Genomic DNA, 20,038 nt, shown 5'->3' on the forward strand with positions numbered 1-20,038 from the left:
CACACACAACCTCTCACAAACACTCGATCATGTTTGAGGGCAGGTACAAACCCAGACTAGGTAAGTAAGGTTGAAGTGTGTGTTAAGCACAGCATTTAGTAGCATGCCTCTTAACGTCCAACTCCGAAACAACATTTATAAAAACGAAACGTGAGTGAATTATTGATGTCAGCAGACATGGAAGGAGGGCTCTAAATTAGTAACGAGCTGAGCTTGGAACCAAGGCTAAGACCAAGGAGGTTAGAATACAGGTTATGCACGCACGCACACACACACATACACACAGATAACTTGTATCACTTATCAGTGCAATTATACAAATGTCTTGTCATTTGTGGAAGTGTCTCCTTAGACCAGGTGTACGAGCTGGTTTCAGACTAGCAACCTTAGCCTCTACTCCTCACCATCCTTCATGGCCTCTGCCTCGCTCTCACTAAGTCATTCAAATTCCGTCACCCATCCCCTTGAAGTGTGTGTGTGTTAGTGTGAGAGACTGTGTGTGTGTTTGTGTGTGTGTGAGAGAGAGAGAGACAAACAGAGAGACAGAGAGAGTCAGAGAGTGAGAGAGAGTATGGGCTGCCAGGTTGGGTAGTATAATGCTGAGTCAGGTAGAGGGTGTATAATTACACGTGGGTGCCCATCAGCAGTTTGGGACTGACTGGGTTCTAACAATGCCACCTCTATCCTTCACTGCTGTAGCCCAGTCAGCCCTAGCCCCAGGCTCAACACCTGTACTAGCCCAAGACCCATGCCTAGTCCCAACCCCAGTTTGGGCTCTATTTGACATCTTACTAATAACCAGTGTAGCAGTACCGGTTTTAAAAGTGAACTCTCCAAATGAGTTCTGGTTTATATGTGACCCCATCTTGAAGAATGTTTGCTAAATATATCTGAAGAATGTTACCTTGTGCCAAGTTATTCGATAGACTGGGTGTGTGTGAGTGTGTGTGTGTCTAGAGTATTAATGAACCACTCCTGCTCGCACATGTACGGCCTGACTGAACCAATCAGGAGGAGTGTATGGCTGCCAAGTGTTCTTCTGTCCGGGCATCTTGAGCAGCTTAGAGTGTGTGTGTCTCTCCCGTTTGCTGTCTCATTAGCATCTCAATGGCGGTCCGTCTGACGCGGGGATATTTCCAGAGAGACGTTTGGTCACGTGTTGGGGTTTTGTTCCCCCCCCCCCAAAAAACTAAGAAAATTGCCAAATGAACGTGCTGTGAAATGCATTATTCATGTCTTCCAGCGCTCCATACATGAAATCAGGCAACTGATCAGTCTAATTAGCAAGCTGAGAGACTGCTGCAGACTCTGCTAAGTTGTGAAATAATTGCACGCACACACACACACACACACACAGAGACACATACTGTACAAGCAAGCTGGACTGAATTTGAACTTAAAGTAAGCATACCCTTAAAGAAACACACACACATTCAGCAACACGCACAGCCCTGTGGGCACAGCAACAGTAGTCATGTATCGCCCCACAGGGAACCAAGAGCTTTTTGATGTTTCGCCAGGCCTTCGCAAAGTCAAAGTCAGACCTAACTGCTGTTTAGACGGCTGTTTTGATTCAAACTGTGTTACTGCCGTGTCACACCCATTAAACACTAATGGCCTCCAGCTTGTGGTTCTTCCAATCAAAGTCCTTTTATGAGGCTGGGCGGGCTCTGATCCTCACGTCTCTCCACAAGGCAGACCACTCCCTGTTCTGACAGGCAGGCAGGCAAGCAGGCAGGCAGGCAGGCAGGCAGGCAGGCAGGCAGGCAGGCAGGCAGGCAGGCAGGCAGGCAGAGACAGAGGCTGGCTCGTAGGAATCCATCATGTCCATGCAGACTGTCAGACAGGCAGACCCTAGTCACCTGTGTAGACGGTCCTGCTGACAGTGATGGTAATACAGCTCAATAGACTGTGCATGGTCCCCTCTGGAGCAGTATATCCAATAAGAGCCAGTGCTATAGGTCGCGCGTGTGTGTGTGTGTGTGCGTGGAGCTGGGAGGAGGGAGGGGGGGGGGGGGGGGGGGGGTGGTGGAAGAGGCAGTACCCACAGGAGTCACTCTGCACCTCCCAGCAAGAGAGGAGGTCTAATTGCTTTCGGAGAGGAGATAATGACATGATATTAAAGAGCCGCCGCTGCTGCACACCAGCCTGCCAACCCACGGGCATGTCCAGGACAGGCAGGCGTCAGCCCCCCCGCCCTCCACCCACGACAACCCCCCCCGAGCCTGGATACGTCCCGCCTCACGGACGTGTCAGGAGACCGGAGGAGGGGGGGGCGGGGGAGATGGAAGACGAGGAGGTCGGTGAGGACACCACGGTGTTCCGCGCTCTCCTTTATTAGCGTTATCAGTCGAACACATGGTGAGAGGGAGCGGGAGAGACCATAAAAGCTCCTGTCAGGGGAGCAGACGGCTGAACCGAGCAAGAGGAAGGAGGAGGAAGACCGTGTTCCTGCGCTCGTTATAACAATGTGTCTCAACGGGACAGACGGTACCAGGCGGGCCGGGGCCGGTCTCTGAGAGCCGTCTCTGTGTCTGTGCGGGACAGGGCTGGCACAGAGAGAGCGCAGCCCGGCTGAGCAGTGTGCCCTGTCCGCCACAATGGGGCTAGTTATGTCACTGTGTAAAGCACCGGACTGTCGAAGGCTAGCACTGGGATGGGGGGGGTACTGATACTCAAACACGGATAGCAAAATGAGTTGTGTGTCAAGGATGGTGTGTCTGTGTGTGTGTGTGTGTGTGTGTGTGTGTGTGTGTGTGTGTGTGTGTGTGTGTGTGTGTGTGTGTGTGTGTGTGTGTGTGTGTGGGGCCTTTGTTCCCCTCAGTGTGGTCGTGGCCCATGCGAGGGGAGGAGATAGCGGTGCTCCTCAGTGGAACAGTGCTCTGTGTGTACGCTGGGCTGGGCGGGGTGATTCACCCCGGGGAACAGGCCAAGCATGGCCTCGTAAAGATAAAAGGCACGCCTCTCCATTCTCTTTCCCTCTCTGTGGACACACTGTATCACCCCCCCCACACACACACACACACACACACCAGATGGAGTTCAGGCTTGTTCTGCTGGGCCTGAGGTGAGCGCTTCACAATGTGCTGCGGCCCTGTCTTCACCCTTTAGCCTCTGATCTGTCATCATTCGATGACTAACTGCAAGAAATCCATCTTTGTTTCCGGGGAAATTAGGGTTATGGGTTTGGCGCGGGTTTGTGTGGGTCCGTTGGTCTTTGTGCGAGTGTACAGCATGTGCGCGTGTGCATGCGTGCCTGTGTATATGCGTATGCCCATCCGTGCAAGCGATGTGTGTGTGTGTGTTCCATGTTGTGAGCAGCTGGGGTGTGCATATGGAGGCAGATTGATGCCTCATCATGCTCTGCTTGTCCAGAGACAGGTCTGCTGTTCCGAGCTGACACTGGGGCTCATCCAGGGTGGCAGACCAGCTAGGCTTGGCTGATTCATCCACACCCAGCACCCTCTCCACCACAGGCCTGTCATTTAGACCGAGACGAGAGAAGGGAGACAGAGGGTTGGCCCAGGGAGAGAGTGATGAGAGAGGGAGAGGTGGCGGATGGGGGGGGGGTGGGGGGTTGGTGAGCCGGAAGGAAGGGGAAGGGCACTGGTCTGGAACCACAGCCCCCCTTCCCTCATGCCCCCCTCCCTCGTGCCCCCCTTCCCCCTCTCTCTTTCTACTCTGTGTGTCTAGGCCTGGGCTGAAGATGAGCTGGGCTGAAGACTTGTGGTCTGGGCTGGACGTGGGTGGGGTGGAAATGAAAATGAATAAATGTGGAGAACGGGGACCCCTCAGTGGTGGATGGGCCTGGTGTTTGGGTGGGGTGTGCTGGGGGAGGTCCCCGGTCCTCTTACTGCTGGGCGTGGAGCCCAGCGCCGGGTGGGAATGCGGATGTGGTCATTCGGGAGACCTCAAGTCTGGAGGACGCGCGGGCGGGCGGGCAGCAACGACGACACAGCCGTCGCTCGAAACCAGCCCCAGTTTCACAGCCTAGTTCAGTCAAGTATGTAGTCCGACTCACAGTTGCCGGATCAGCAGGGTAGCTGTAGCAGATGCTGGCATCGTGTTTCCGTCTGTCGTGCCAGTAACCGTGAGAACAGACGGCCCCCCCCTGAGCCTGATCTGCTAGCGGGGCTAAGTTGCCGGTGGGGTCGATCACATTTCTCCGACGAGGATGCACGTGGGAGAGGGACGCCTCGGGGCGTGTAGCATGCAGGTCCCAGGCTGACGTGGAGACCCGGTGACTGACAACTAGACACGGACACGTGTCTCACCCTTCGTTTAGAGACAGAGAGAGACAGAGAGAGACAGAGAGAGACAGAGAGAGACAGAGAGAGACAAAGAGAGCCTGTCAAGGTGCCACTAAGGTGTTCCTGTATCCGGTGACCGGAGGTGCTGAAGGAAAGGAGACGAGGAAAGGACGCGAGAGGCTCTCTGAGCGCTGGCGTTCTCCCAGGTGCCATCTTGGATTTCGCGTGTGCGTCTTGAGTTCTTCCCCGTCACAAAGAGAAGTGGGCCTACCTGTTACCCTGCCTGCCTTCCTGTCTGCTCACCTCTCTCTCTCTCCCAGGGGCCTGTGAGGCAGCATTCCAGTGTGCTGAGAACAGCCTGACCGATACTGGTGTGAGGGACAGGGGGGGCACCACAGGAGTGTTTGGGTTTCAGTCGGGTTTTTCCCCTTCCACTTCCTGTTCGGGGAGTGTGGCAAGGCAGGAACCTTCGGTGAAATCATCTTGCCTTATCTACAGGTCGGGCTCCACTTTGGCCCCATGAGCTCATGGCTGTTGCAACACGGTGCACTCGCAGACGAAAACACCGCGCGGCAACCTGCGACTCGGTGTCGAAATGTTGCGTTCGAAAAGCACTCCCCCCCCCCCCGGATATCACATTCCTTCAGAAGCACCTGGGTCCCATCCTGGGTGGAAAAGGAGAAGGGAGATGAAAGCGTTTTTGGCGAGGGATCAAGGCTGACTCTCACCTCCGCCCCGCCCCTCCCCCCCCCCCCCCCCCCCCCTCCCATATCCTGATGATGGATACTGTTCACATGTCTGTGGCATTCCTTCTCAGCAGGGTGTAATGCTGTCATGTACCGGGAGATGTTGCCACATCACAAGCCCTCAGGTCGCCGGCTGTTTTGCCTCAACATACCAGATGGGGGTGGAGGTGGTGGTTAGATGGGGCCAGGTCAAGTTTTAAGAGGGGGGCGGGGCGCAGGCAAGCAGGCAGACAAGCAGATGGACGAACAGACGAACAGGCAGGGAGGCAAACGAGCGGGAAGGTTTTGGGTGGTGGGGTGTCTTAAGACGGCAAGATGTCCTGGTCAGGCAGATGAAGTCAGCATTCCTCTGAGGCAGCTCCCCTGTAGACGGGCACTGGAGCAGAGCCAGCTCTGAATGAGAGGAGGAGAATGGAGGATTTGAGCCAAACACCTCAAAACCACAACGAGAGGCCCGTGGCTCTCTGACTGGGGCTCGTTCTACTTACACAAGCCCAAATATATTTTTTATATCTCCCACGTACACCACCTAGCCTAGTTAGGTTATGTTCAGTTGCCAGAGGCTTTTGGTCGCATGAATAAATGAAGGTTTGGTCATTGCCTTGTTTTACGCGCGTTCATTGCACTCATAAACGGTGTGTCGGAGGGTGAGTTCGTCCTTGTGCCTTCCTCGCGGTTGTAAATGTGCTCCCCAGACCTCAGGCTTAATACCTGCTGCACTGCCATGACTACACCAGGATGTCTCAGCCAAGGTACTCAGTTCCTGCTGAGACTCATCAAAGCGGATCACACACACACACAACTTGTGCTCGTAGACACACACGCACACACACAAATCCACGCACACTTCGGTGCCTACTGTGCCCATACAGACACGCACGCACAAACCGTACAGTTCCTTAGCCTCTCCAGTCGTCCTGTCCGCTCCCCTCGGCGCTAAGCTGTCATGTGGCCTTTGAAGGGGTGCAGCCGGGCGTCTAATTGGGTCACGGATCTGCCGCGGTGCCCTCGGGTCCAGAGGTACCGCCGGGCCTCCTCCGACCCGACAGGAAGTGAGCGGAACCAAGCCCGCTGCCGCGCCGCCTCCTTCACGGAGCCCAGCGGGCCGCGAGTCGACATCTTCGTCACGACCGACAGGCTCCCGCGCACGCAAGCAGCCCGGCTGACGTCAATCGAGGGGCTGTTGCGTCTAGGGCGAGGAGGAGGGGGAGGACGCTGAACTGGGCTAGCCTAGATCGTCAGCAGGGGATGGGTAATGAGCCGGCTGTTCGTCACACAGCGGCCTGTGGCTCGTGTTTCAATTAGCAACAGCCCTCTGTGTGTCATCAGACTTTGGTCTTTTGTGTTTACTTTTTCACGGCCCTGTTTGCTTTTCCCCGTGTTTCGAAGCTAAACACGACGCGTGTCATTCTCGTGACGATGACTCATGTCGGCTTTAGTTCAAACCCTTTCCACAGCGAGTCTCCGAATCAGCTGGCCAGGATTCAGCCCTTTCTGTTTGTATTAGAAACTGTGGTGACACAGCACTATAGTTTGAACTCTGCCAACTTCTCCGAGACGCTGCCTATGTCTAACGGTCCCGTCTGGTCTGTTTCCCCCTGCAGAGAGAGCGAGCGCGGGCCATGCCGTGCTGAGCCGGGCCGAGCCAAAGCGTGCCTAGCTGAACTGAACCGTGAGCCACGCCCGGCCTGCTCACATGGAGCTAAAGGTGTGGGTGGACGGAGTGGTGCGGGTCGTATGTGGCCTATCAGAGGAGACGTCCTGCCAGGATGTGGTCATCGCTCTTGCCCAAGCTATTGGTCAGTATGTCAGGACTCACTTCCTGTCTGTCCGTGTTTCGTGGCAGCTGTGTATACACTTGTCGTCTGTACCTGGGAGCCTTCACTCAGGTGACCTTCAGAGAGCAGACAGGCCAGTGAGGGGCTACCCACTCCCCTCAAGCCTTTTGCAACCCAAGAACCTGTGTGGGCAGTATGGGGTGAAACTCACTGAAGTTTTTAGAAAAACAAGACAGAGCTGTTTTTAGAAACCCATTTCCAACCCTCATTAACAGGACAAAGAAGCCCAGGGAGCTAGGAGCCCAGGGGGCTAGGAGCCTAGGGAGCTAGGAGCCTAGGGGGCTAGGAGCCTAGGGGGCTAGGAGCCTAGGGGACTAGGAACCTAGGGGGCTAGGAGCCTAGGGGGCTAGGGGGCTAGGAGCGTAGGAGGTTAAGAGCCCAGGGGGCTAGGAGCCCAGGGGGCTAGGTGCTAGGTAAGCAGCCAGGGGTCAGCTGGGTCTGTCTTAATATCCAGAGGCTGCAGGAGCCTCAACTAAGGAGCTAAGATGTACTCCAGAGTACCAGAGAACGTCACATGTAGCTGCCATCTGCGTCCTCCCTCCTTTCTTCCAACCTGCCTCCTCCTTGTCCCTCCCCGCCTCCCCGCCTCCCCCTTGTCTGCCTCCCCCCTTCTTCCACCACACTGCCTGCCTGCCTGCCTGCCAGGGCACCAGGGAGGTGTCGTCCTCATTTCACAGCCCCTGCTACAAATGAGTTTGTTTGAACATTTTTATAGCTTGTGTAGTAATAAGCCTTACTCACCAGTAGTTAAAGAGCCAGTTCTCAATGCTGACAAACTGAAGATAAATGTTTGGATGATCCCATCTAGACCCAGAACTTCTAACCAAACCAGACAGGAAACACAGACAAATACCTTCACATCACATCTGTGTTTATTGATTGGATGTTTTGTTTAACAAATCTCCTTTAATGTCTTATATGTCTTTTAATATCTGATTTTGATTCCAAGGGTAGGTCAGGTGATTAGGTCAGGTGATTAGGTCAGGTGACTAGGGCAGGTGATTAGGTCTGGACGTCCACTTCCTGTCTTATCTCTGTTGCTGTCAGCTGTCTGTCAACATTGTGCTTGTTCGGTGCTTTTCTTTGTTCTAACCCGTTCTCCTTTTCTCCCTCCCACTTCCTGTTTCCCTCTCTTTTCATGTCTCCTCCCCTCAGGTCAGACGGGTCGCTATGTTCTGATCCAGCGCCTCAGGGACAGTGAGAGGCAGCTGCTGGCCACAGAGAGGCCCCTGGAGTCCCTGGCCAAGCTGGGCCAACACGGCAACGAAGTCCAGTTCGTCCTGCGGAGGACCGGCCCCAGCAGCAGTGACGCCCCCGGGCCCCACCAGGACCGGCCCAGCCCTCTGACCCTTCCCAAACACCCGGAGCCAGAACTGCCCAAACGCACCCAGCCCAAGAAGTCCCTCACCTTCAACCTGGGCCCCTCCACCTCCCCCAGAGCCAAGGTACGGAGGTCCCCACATGACTCCCTCCACTCCCCCGAGCGGAGGGCCTCCCCCAGCCCCGTCCCCCACCCGCCGTCCCCCAGCCCCTCGCCCCCGGCGGGCCCGTCCAAAGACGAGGTGTTCCGCCAGGTTCTCCAGCAGCAGGAGAGACTGAGGGCCATGGAGTCCCAGCTGGAGTCCCTGGAGAGGGAGTCCCGAGCCTGGGAGCGCCCCTCGCCGGTCCCCTCTGCCTCCCCTGTGCCGGAGGCCCGACTCCAGGAGGAGCTGGAGGTTCTGGATCAGGCGGTGCGGAGGAACCAGGCGGAGCTGGCCTACGAGCCGTTCTGGGAGGAGGAGCTGCGGGCCGAGGCGGAGAAGGAGCACGGGATGAAGAGGCGACTGGGGGAGCTCCACGCCAAGATGGACGACTGCGGGCGGCGACTCCACGACCTCGACGCGCGCTCCGCCCACCTGGAGCAGGAGATCCAACGGGAGAGCCGGGAGGGCGGGGCCACGGCTGGGGGGCCCAATCCGATGTGGCCCGAGGAGTCGGTGAGCGCCGCGAAGGTGGAGCTTCAGAGCCAGGAGAAGCAGGGCGAGGAGCTGGAGGCGGAGTTATCGGAGATGAACAGGGCTCTGGGGAAGGCGGAGTCTATGCTGCAGGTAAGGAGAGAGGGCAGGGCCCTGGAAAGAGGGGTTTAGCCCCTCCTACTTACAGTGTAGGACCTCCCCCTACCTCCCCTAGCCTATCACACTGCAGCATAGGCCACCACACACGCTCACCAATGAATGGACAGTCACTTGGGAGGCATCAAAAACTTGCACGATTGAAAAGACATGAATTCGCTCGTAAAATGACTGGGAAAAGTTATATTTACCCGGAAACAGATGATCATGAATGACATTGTGTGCATGTCAATCGCTTTCTATAACTGTGTTGTATTGTTGAACCCTGTGGGTGAACCTGTTCGACTGGCCGGACAGGTTTGCTCTGCTTTCACAGCTCAGTGTCTGTCAGCATTGCGTTGTGTGTGACACTCTCTGCGTTACCTTGTATTCTTGTATCTGAAATTTCTTTGAAAAAAAAAAACCAGAATAAAAATCGTTCATGAATAGCAGGAGAGCTTTTTTTTTCTTGAGCGTCCTCAGTCCTGGTGAGAAAGTGTGTGTTAGCAGACAGTTGGCCCTGTGTGCCTCCGGCATGGCTGTTCTGTGAATGAAAGACTAACCCAGTTCGAGATGAAACATAACCTCCCTTTGTTCCCCGTGAAACCCAACCCCAGGGCTGATCTACTTAGAACAGGGCCCAGTTCCGCTCTCTCAGACCCAGACCCAGACCTGACTGGACCTAACAGCTGTGTTGGAAGGATGCCTGGATGTGACAGAGTTTGTTATATTTTCTGTGTCAAATGCAAACCTGGATAGCATCACGTTAGTAAAGCATCGTCCTTGTTCCCTTATTGACCCATCCTTTTTGACTAAGCCTTGTGTGTTGTATGAGGGGGTTAATATAGGCAACATATTAGAACTTACTAGAAGTCTTGGGCACCCCTACAGCTACTGTAACTCGTCTTGGAGGTCTACAGCTGTGCAGCTGGCTCTGGAACTGATTAGAAGACGATAGAAAGCTTATTTGGAGTCCGTCCCTTATCTCCATGGGAGGATGACTGCCTGTGGGGGAATGTAAACCCAGAGTTACAGCCTCGTCTGTCAGGCTCCGTGATCGCTGCGTAGGAGAAAGAAAATGGCGCGGGGGGGGGCTACATGTATGCCAACTAGCCTACCAAGTGGCCCTGAGGATGTGTTCCCGAACAACACGCGTGTCCCGCAACACCACTGGCCACGCGGGGCAGCACACGCTGTGGATGTGCTAGCAGGCTAGTTGAGGCCTGGGCGTTCGGCTTAACCGTTCCAATGAGCTGTCGACACCTCGAGAGGAGGTAAAGCTGCGGGATCAAGCTCTGTTCGTCTCCCCGTTCACGGACAGGGGAGGGGCTTGGGGCGGGGCTAGGGGCGGGGCTAGGGGGGTACCCTAGGTGGACCAGCTGTCGGAGAGGAGGATGATGATATAGATGAGTTCCGGGCTGCTGTCATTAGTTTAATGTGTGTCAGCTGGCTTGATCTACACAGGATCAATTACGTATGTGGTGTGTGTGTCTGGGGTGTGTGGGTGGTGAGGGGGGTGGAGTCGATGTGTTCTGACTCATAGACTTCACCCAGCTGGATAGTCGATACAGGCTGATCGATGAGTGTGTTTGTGTGCATCGGTGTTTAATCCATCAGGGGTGAAGGGGTTAAGGCGAGGGTCTTCACAGCTGCATATACCTCATCCATCAGCAAACCTAACAGGCCGGTAGACCTCCAGTCCATAGACTTTCTTTTCCTTTTTCCTTTGACATGTTTAGCAGACGCTCTTATCCAGAGCGACTTACAGTAAGTACGGGGACATTCCCCCAAGGAAAATATATCTGGTGAAGTGATTTGGCATGGCCAGGAATCGATCTGGCAACCTTCTGATTACTGGCCCGATTCCCTAATTGCTCAACCACCTGACTCCTCATCCTAGACTTACATCAACCTCCCAGAGGGCAGGTGCTGACTTGTGGCCTTCAGTGGATGTACAGCTACTCAGGGTGATGAGCTGTATTCAGATACAGGAAGCTGGTGGCTACTTGTATGGGCAGATTGTTTACAAGTGGATGAATGATGGGTGGAATATTTAAAATGTCAAATATCTGAGATTCAATGGTGCTCTGCTGCCTTCTGGTGGCCAATCGTCAAGATTCCTATAATATAACCTATAACTAATAATGGGTGTACTATGTAAAGTACATCTCATTCTGCTCATTGGGTCTCTGCTCTTTGGAATACCTTACACAATGCACATTGAGTGATTGAGGGGTAGGTCTAGAGGTAGACTGTGAGGAATAGACACCATCTGACTCTCTCCTCCTCTGCCTCCCTGCCCCCCCCCCCCCCCCCCCCCCGCTCCTGATGCCTCCTGCCAACCTCTCCCACCCCACCTCTACCTCCCTCCTCTGCCCCCCCCTCCCGCTCTCTCTCCCTCCGCCCTTCCCCCTGCTCCCTCTCTCTCCCTCCCGCTCTTTCTCCTCCCTCTCCCCTGCTCTCTCTCTCTCTCTTTCTCCTCCCTCCCACTCCCTGCTCTCTGTCCTCTCTCTCCCTCTCCCCCCACCCTGCTCCCTCTCCCTCCTGTCCCCAGAGCAAGCAGGAGGAGCTGGAGGAGCTGAACAAGGAGTTGAGGCAGTGTAACCTGCAGCAGTTCATCCAGCAGGCCGGGGTCCTGCCGGCTCACTCCCACTCCCGCACAGACCTCCACGAGCTGGAACAGCTGGAGCTGGCCGCCCTGCTGCAGGACGGCTACAGGAACGGAGGTAGGGGACACACACAGGCTCATACACACACACACACACACACACACTGGCTGGTGCACACACAATACAGGCTGGTGCACACACAATACAGGCTGATCCAAAGATTTGTATGGAGCGATGCCGTCTCTCCAGCTGTGCGTCTCATCTCCAGGCCTGTCCCTGCCCCCGTCGGAGTCTCCTCCGCGGCCCACGGCCAAGCAGTTCCTGGGACACCCCCGCAACCTGCAGAACCCCCTGGTGTCCAGCCTGAACCCTGAGGGTGTGTATGTGTGAGATCCTTCCGCTCCCCTGCCCCTTCCCAGCCTTGCACCTCTACTGCCCTCAGATCCCCTTCTCTTTACCTGCTCTGCCCCTCCCTCGCCCGGGGCCCCTCTCGTCCGCCGGTGTGCCCGTCAATCAGCCCCTCCCACCCCGTCTCTGCTTGCCCCATGTCAAGTGGCCACGCCCCTCTGATCCAGAGGGGGTGGAGCTCGCTGGCTCCTCCTCCGTCAACTCTGACCCCCCCCCCCCTCGCGCCTAATGCTGTCCTTACGCTGCCAGGCTATGGGGTCGACCAGGCTCCTAACTTCCTGCTCCTAACTTCCTACCTCCTGTCACTGCCTCACCTTCTCCGGGTGTCGTCTGTTCCTCACACGCGTGTCACTTCCTCTCTTCGGCCTCGGATGCATTTCAACCTCCTTCTCCTTTGTCTTTCTGTTTCCCTCTCTCCCCCCCCCCCCCCCCCCCTCTATTCTGGACTAACAGTAGCCGTGGCCCGGGGCTGCTCAAGCTGTACTCGGACACTCGTGAGCACTTCCTGCCCCTCCTCCCCCCTCCCCCCGCCCTCTCCCCCCGGTCACACAGGTGGACTGGGGCTCTCTCGCCCTTGACACGACAGCACTGTTTTCCAGTGACGTCTAAGAAACCCCTCACCACGTTAGCCCGGTCCTACGTCCGTCGGGGACCGTAGCGAACGTTCCGATTGGAAGTTCAGAGGACTGGCTGCTGGGGCCCCGAGAGCTATGGGACCAACGTAACGGAGAGATACGGGAACAACGTGTGCCGACTTTTGCCTGTGTGACACGAAGCGTGCTGGGTGTGTCCGTGCGGGGACGTTTGGTTCTGCACTGTAACGACCTTTTTGACTTCCAAAGAGAGAGTTGAGCTCTCTGGGCTCTGCACAAAGTGTTGCACTGTCCCTCTCTTCCCCTGTGAGAAGCCATGGGCCCTTTCTGGATACATGCAAAAGGCCCTCTGCCGTCTCCCCCTCGCTAGAACACTCCCAACCACCCCACGCCATTGATGTCGCTTCCAATCAGCGTTTTCCCAAAACAATGATTCATCACTAAGTACGAATGCTTTTTGCATGTATCAATAATGGACCATGGCTTGTATTCAGTCTGTTGTTATCTGGAGGTTTTCCGTAGCTGACCTGTACCCGTACCACATTTAACCTTTGACCTGTCAGTGCTCGACCTGACCCGAAGCATAGTTCCACGATAACTGCTGACCACGGTATTAAACCTTTGGCATGTATACTACACGCCCTACTGAAACGTACAGGTGCACTTCACGTGCTCATTCTTCGCCAGCCTGACAGGTCAATGTGCGTGTGTGAGGGTGTGTTTCTCCTCTCTCCCGGTTGCTAGGCAGTGTCTGGGGTGTTTCTGTGCTATTGCATTGCTATAAATCACAAGGCGTTTTTCTCTTTTATTTATTCAACCTGAAGTTTCCACCCTTCCCATGTCTTCGAGCCATGCCTCTCAGCTAGAAGTCACCCCCAACCACAGATCTGGGATCAGACTGTCCAACAAACAATCAGATAGTTTGGTGGATGAATAAAGAACACCTGACCTGGTATCAGTGGCTAAGGGGCGACTTCTAACCTAGCTTCTGAGGCATGCTTTAAATGTTCATTCACCAAGCTCACCCGCTGCCTTGCGCTCTACCAGTAAACTGTGTTCTCCAGAAACGCCCAACGAGCATCACCCCCGCTTATTTTTGTGTGTCTTGCAGTCTTGACATCCAGAGAAGCTTCATGGAGATAGAACAAGGACAACAGGGCCAAGGGACACTGTTCACTGTTAACTGTCTGTCACCATCCGCTCCTGTTTAACCCCCACTGTCAACTGTCTCTGGAACTACTGTCCTTATTCACTACCATTGTACACAGAATGTATATACAGAAATATATTTACGGCACTTTTTTTGCTACTGTACACTGCAAAGTATGTATCAAATGTGAAATAATTTTAGGAAACTTTTACCTAGAGGAATATTTCCTTTACTGTATGTGTATTTAAATGTCATAGTAATAAATAAAAAAAACATGTGCATTGTTTTCGAAAACCCCGTTGTTGTGCTTTGATATGAATGAGTGGGGAGCAAGAGAATCCCCACGCCATGCCGGCTCCTGGATGGGAATCACATGAGTCGGCAGGACCTTGACAGCCCACCAAGACAGAGCTGTACCAGGAAAGACCAGCAGACTAATGGTGCCAGTCACCATCTATCTAGCTTCCATATGAAATGCCTTATTAATACATCATAGGTGCAGCTACGGTCCTCTCAGTCCTTGTGGGAAGTCGTATGATCTAAGGTCCTGTGATAGGACCAACAGCTGAACGCGTGCTTCACAGTTGGCCTATAGGAGGTGTTGTCACAGGGGTTCCCTGGGTGATGGAGGAAATGAGGCGTAGCCTACTTCCTGTTACCAGTTACCATAGAGGGAGGTGGGGAGGGGCTGTAGGGAGGTGATATAACACAGTGGCATATGTACAGTACAGATTCTGACCTACCCTAGCAGCTGCTGCCAGGCCTGACACATGCACACGCTCAAGATGGCTGACTGATACACTTTTAATGTTCCTGGAGAAGGAGGGTGTTCTGTAGTCCTCACTTGGTTGGTTCTAGGGCTTCTGAATTCCCTCAGGATTTGCAGAGTTTTCTGCCGCTTTAAGTATTTACGAGCCGGGGCATTTAGTTTTCGGATTTTTGTTTACCTCAGAGAGACACTAAAACCACCGTCACACACACTTGGGAACTGTGTCGCTCTGTAAATATTTTGCCCTAACTCCCACTTCATCCCAGAAAAGGCCTATAGAAATGTCAGTTTGACTTTCGGCGCCTGCACGTCTTGACATCCAGCTCTTGTTGAGCCTTGCTCTACCTTGTGTCAGCAGATTCTTAATACAGAAGTATCTTAACCCTTGATTGTGAATTTGGTGACAATGACAGGTACATCTGTTTTTACCAGACCTTCTTTAAAGACCTAGACAGTTTTCCTATTCAGATTGATTATGTGCGATTGGATTATGGAGATAAGACCAGGGGACGTCTGGCTTGGATGAGGTTAGATAAACCCCAAATCCCTGGAGTTCCCACAACCTGGACAGTCCTGTGACCATCTACGGAGGCCAAAACACAAACAAAGACAGATGTGTAGATGTATTTCCTCATTGGGATTATCACTTATAAGGCTCCAGTTCTCTTTGGGGAATTCCTGTCTGTGGCTTGAAGACACTAGCATTGTAGACATAGTTGCACTTATACAGCACACACACAGTTTCCCAAACCCCAAACATCCCAGGACAGTAATATCATGAACATGAGAACATAGACAAGTTATGATTGTTGTATCAACACATACAGGATGTAATGAAGTGGGCATAGCCTTGACTCAGAATGGTCCAGTGCCATACAACATAAAGTCAGTCCACTTTTAATCAATCTGGGATGATGAACCATGACGTTAGACTGCTGAACAGTTCATCACTTATGTGCTAAAAGTGTAGAAGATTAAACAAAGCCACAACCTGAGTGTTTCCTGAGCGCAAGACGGGAGCTAGCACAGGGGAGTTAGCATGGCACGACATGTCACCGTGATGTCATCATATATGCTCCTATACTGTAGGGAGTGTTCAGGATAAGGCCATGTTAGCAGGAGGAGTGAGCCATGGCACGTCCACACCAGCCCATGAGGGGTCAGGACGCTGTAAAGGAGTCTGACACACAGCTCTTATCTGTTACAGTGTGTCACACTGAGTCATGCAGCGGGCCATAGACTGAACACACATCACAAGGCCTTAACACATCAAATAAGAAATGACAGTGCCTAAGGGCTCATTTGATTTTCAACAAAGTTTACTGGGTCTCCTTTGGGATACAATATTCACTTCATACACATTGGCATTGACATGGAACATGGAAAAGTACACTGTGTACAGTTACAGATATGGTTACAGGTTGAGTGTTGAGAAGAGTTAACTGGACCTAACAGTATTCATAAATCCTCAGTGGACTGAGTCTTGACTTCAGGAGTAATTATTTGGATTCACGCTCCATGGTTATTTTAGTTTTTAGAAGTGCATACATGGAGGCTAATTTGATATTAATTAGGAAACAGTACCCTGGAAGGCCACAAGGAGGGCGGCAGACAAACAGACCAATTCCTACATTCTGAATAGGACATGATGAACTTGCAAACGTTCGGTCGATTCGAGTGGGTCTGGGCCGGACAGGGCCGTTCCCACGTTGAGAGGCAGAGGTAACTCCAAAAACAGGTTAGCCGCTGTCACACGCACAGTGGAATAAGGTACTGGCGCAATGTGCGTTAGTCAGTGGCTTACCTGCTTTTAGATTCCAAAGATGGAAATCCCTTGTTATGCAAACACAGGGGTCTGTAGAGAACAACAATTTATTTTGTATGAGGCCAAATTATAATAGCCTATCATACGAGACTATTATATTAATAGCAATACCTCCACAAGTAGCCTACAAGGAAACAAATCAATCATAAACATGGTATCTAAACAAGTGGCCTGAGCACTCTGCATTAAAACTTTGAGAAATAATTCGTAAGTTTATCTCTAACAGTCTGATTTATACTTGACACGTCCACACAAATCATGAATTCTTATTGTTATTATTTAACAGCATGCTCTCATCCTCTTTAACCTGTCCACGTTGTTAGATTATCACGACCGAAAGATTATCTAAGATGACAATAGAAGACCAAAAATGACAGAAAAACATTCCTTTTAAAATACTCCAAATAAACACTATTAATTATCACAAATGTTAAGAGATTACATTGCAGATAAAAAGATGGACACTTACCAGTCAAGTTTTCTTTTCTTTTTTTTTACATATAAAACCTTTTCAAGTATTATAATAGGTGCCATCAAGCCATGCTCACGAAAACTTAACATGTTTTCCCTTCAAATGTAATAACATCATTTAATTTTAAGTTGGGTGCATTTCAAGAATACAATGTACACCAACGCAGAAGTTCAATTCACTTGCACTACCCCGACCAGCCCTGCCCACTCCCCTGCATCTGCAACCTGGCCTGTATATGCAAATAACACAGCTATTGACATCTCAGAAAGCCAGTGAGTCCTCTACTTTGAGCTGTATGGGCGGCCCTATAAAGACAGTGGTCGAATGACAGCGTCGAATGGGCGTGCTTTGCACTGCCAATGGGTTCGGTGGATTTCAGAGTTATAGTTGGGGTGCGGTGCGTTCATTTTTGCACGTCTTACATTAGGAATGAACCATTTTCACGTCATCTATTTCCTGCTGAGAGCAATATTTTACATTAATGAGTGCAGGACCAGATTCCCTTTGACTAATTTGGGTGAACTGTGATGCAAAATTGGTCATCAGATTCAAAGCACTTGCGTTTTAACCCAAACTGAGAAAGAGGGCCCTACCCGTACAATCGAAAGTGGTTGAACTCTGTTCGCTTGTGTACAGTGTTGCCATGAGGCGAGTGTGGTTGTGCACGTACCAAGGATGCAGCAAGATTGTCGGCTATAGTGGCGCTCGTACGATACGAAATTGCACAGACTGATGGATTGATTGGGGTAGTGCCTCCATGGCTGGATTTTGACAGTCCACAGTTTAATATAACTTAGTTGACAGTTAGCCAACTATAATCATTTGGAAAGGCCATTTGTACAGTTTTACATTTGACACGTTTTATAGACATATACTTTATAAATATGTGATGTAAATAGAATAAGTGAAACTAATAACTTTAAATCAGTTATGGTCGTACATAATGATATTGTGATATAACAGCCCCAAGTTAAATGTTAAGGTAAATGTGTCGTAGTAAAAAAGCAATCAATCCAAGTTTACCTATACTGCGTGTTTAAATAGCCTGCACCTAACATGGCAGGGAATTTGCTGAATATTGAAAGAGGCGTGCCGGTGTTGTGCCCCCATGGGCACCCCTGTCTGGAAAAGCACCCCTCCGCGCGAGCCCCCCCACTCGAAGTGAAAGATGTTGTCTTTATATTGCAACCAAATGGAAGGGAGACATTGTAATTTTTTGTTAAAACAATAGAACAGAATAACGTTAGTTACGGGGGTGCATCTGAGGGGAACAGTTAGGACTGGACGATACAATTTCTCCGTTCATCATTTAATAATAAATCAGGGAGAGCTGTCCAGTTTTATATAACGTGCACTTTTTACAACGCACAGCAGGGGGCGACAGATACCTGTAATACCCAAGAAGGCTGACGGTACCTTTTATTTTATTATTGGAGAACATAATGCAACGACATTCAGATAGGGAACCAACGCTTTTATAAGCAAAACTTTACACTTGTATATATTTGTATACAGATATGACGTAGGCTATACAATTTAAATACATAGGCTACGTAAATATTCCTCATTAGAAATATATACATTATATACACACAAGAATATAACTCAAATGACTCCAATAAATAATATACAAGCATTTGTCCAACACTACATTTGGACAATATTATATTATTGTGACTTAGTTCGCTCATCTGTGCTACACGTAACGTTCTGTCATGTGGTATATACCTTTTATTTTGAAATCCGTATAAAGCCAGCGGCACTTACCATCTTTACTGTTGCGTAGGTAGGAACGCTCCTTCCTCCTTTCTACTGGCAAGCTAACGTCTTGCCGTGTAGTTTCTGAAAGATGAACGCACCTCCTGCATTTGAGTCGTTTTTGTTGTTCGAAGGAGAAAAGAAGTAAGTTGCAGACATTACTTTTCATATGCCAGCTTCCGAAACATTTTAGCTAGCTACTTAGCATGGACCATACCATCTCTAGCTAGCTACTACTGGCCCAGCTAGCTGTCCTAAAGCTTTGTGTTTGTTGATGATTACTTCCAGCAACCTGTCTCATTATGTGTAGCTAACTATAACCCCCTGTGTGGTTTTGTTTTACAGAATAACTATTACAAAGGACACAAAAGTTCCCAATGCTTGTCTTTTCACACTGAATAAAGAAGATCATACACTTGGGAACATCATCAGATCGTAAGTAGCCTATACTGGCTGTCCTGCAAGGAAAACGTTACACTTTTGTGTGGAACCTATGCAATTCCTGTTGCTCTCCATACAGACAACTGCTGAAAGACCCCCAGGTGCTCTTCGCTGGTTATAAAGTTCCACATCCTCTGGAGCACAAGATTGTTATCCGTGTTCAGACCACTCCCGACTACAGTCCTCAGGAGGCTTTCACCAATGCCATCACCGATCTCATCAGTGAGCTGTCCCTGCTGGAGGAGAGGTTCAGGGTGAGTGCAGGAAAAAAAAGTTAACCAAGTAGTGATATTAAAATGTGTTATTGTAGACTCCTAAGGACCAGCTTCAGTCATGCTCTACATTTTTTATTCGAAATGTTTTTCACCATGTCAACTACACACTAACTCATTGTATCATTTTTAGCAGACTAACCTTACTCACTTCTTGAATTGAGATATTATCCAGTTTGTTTCTTTATTATGTTGTTGTGTTTCAGGTTTCCATCAAGGACAAGCAGGAAGGTATCGAATGAAGATTGCCGGCACTCAATGAAGAATCCTTATTATGAACTTTTTTGTTGAACCTTGAATGCTCTCACTGATAAAAGGAAACAGGGTGGACTAATTGTAACACCCATGTATACTTGTATGACATATTCTTGCTTGAAAAAAGTATGATGTCTTTGTTTATTTTCAAGTCATGGTAATAAAAAGATAGTTTCTTAAAAAATGTACTTGCCAAATGTTTGCATAATGTAGGTAATATTTTGTAAAAATTGTTTTTCTTGTTTCAATACATGAAGCTTTTCATATCTTTCTAAATTGTGTTATGATGGGTAATATGACATAAGAGCAAACCTTGGCCATAAAGTGCCCACTGGTTTGTAAAATTGTTGTACACTTGAGAAAACATTGCCTTGAGTTAAGTCAAACAGCTGCCTGTTCTGCCATCTGCCTGTCTATAAACACCTAGAAACAGTATTGGTATGGGATTTGCTACTGATTGAAAGAGACAGATCAAGGGACATAATTAAGTCCCCTATTATTCTGTCACTGCTCTTTCAGTGTGAAATAGCCTACATAATGGGCTCAGGTAACCAGACTCAAG

The 20,038-nt window shown here is 50.8% G+C and overlaps 2 protein-coding genes across 5 annotated transcripts in view; both read left to right on the forward strand.

The window, feature by feature from the left end:
• Window positions 1-13,980, forward strand: part of rassf7a (Ras association domain family member 7a) — a 28,825-nt gene extending 14,845 nt beyond the window's left edge. For 3 of the 4 annotated variants that reach the window (XM_047014055.1, XM_047014056.1, XM_047014054.1), the window contains exons 2-6: window positions 6,601-6,795; window positions 7,990-8,921; window positions 11,479-11,650; window positions 11,802-11,909; window positions 12,395-12,624. In XM_047014055.1, coding sequence (XP_046870011.1) covers window positions 6,693-6,795; window positions 7,990-8,921; window positions 11,479-11,650; window positions 11,802-11,909; window positions 12,395-12,519 — 1,440 coding nt within the window. In that variant the 5' untranslated portion in view covers window positions 6,601-6,692 and the 3' untranslated portion in view covers window positions 12,520-12,624. Of the gene's footprint in view, window positions 1-6,600; window positions 6,796-7,989; window positions 8,922-11,478; window positions 11,651-11,801; window positions 11,910-12,394; window positions 12,625-13,645 lie in introns of those variants that run through there. The other variant, XM_047014057.1, reaches the window with a different exon arrangement.
• A 4,503-nt stretch (window positions 13,981-18,483) lies between these two features.
• Window positions 18,484-19,757, forward strand: LOC124462472 (DNA-directed RNA polymerase II subunit RPB11-a-like). The gene is made up of 4 exons (XM_047014060.1): window positions 18,484-18,652; window positions 18,854-18,943; window positions 19,029-19,203; window positions 19,428-19,757. Exons 1-4 carry the CDS (start codon window positions 18,600-18,602, stop codon window positions 19,461-19,463), a joined length of 354 nt encoding a protein of 117 aa, XP_046870016.1. The 5' UTR covers window positions 18,484-18,599; the 3' UTR covers window positions 19,464-19,757.
• The last annotated feature ends 281 nt before the right edge of the window (window positions 19,758-20,038 follow it).

Source organism: Hypomesus transpacificus, unplaced genomic scaffold (genome assembly GCF_021917145.1).
Source record: "Hypomesus transpacificus isolate Combined female unplaced genomic scaffold, fHypTra1 scaffold_218, whole genome shotgun sequence".
Taxonomy (NCBI): Eukaryota; Metazoa; Chordata; class Actinopteri; order Osmeriformes; family Osmeridae; genus Hypomesus; species Hypomesus transpacificus.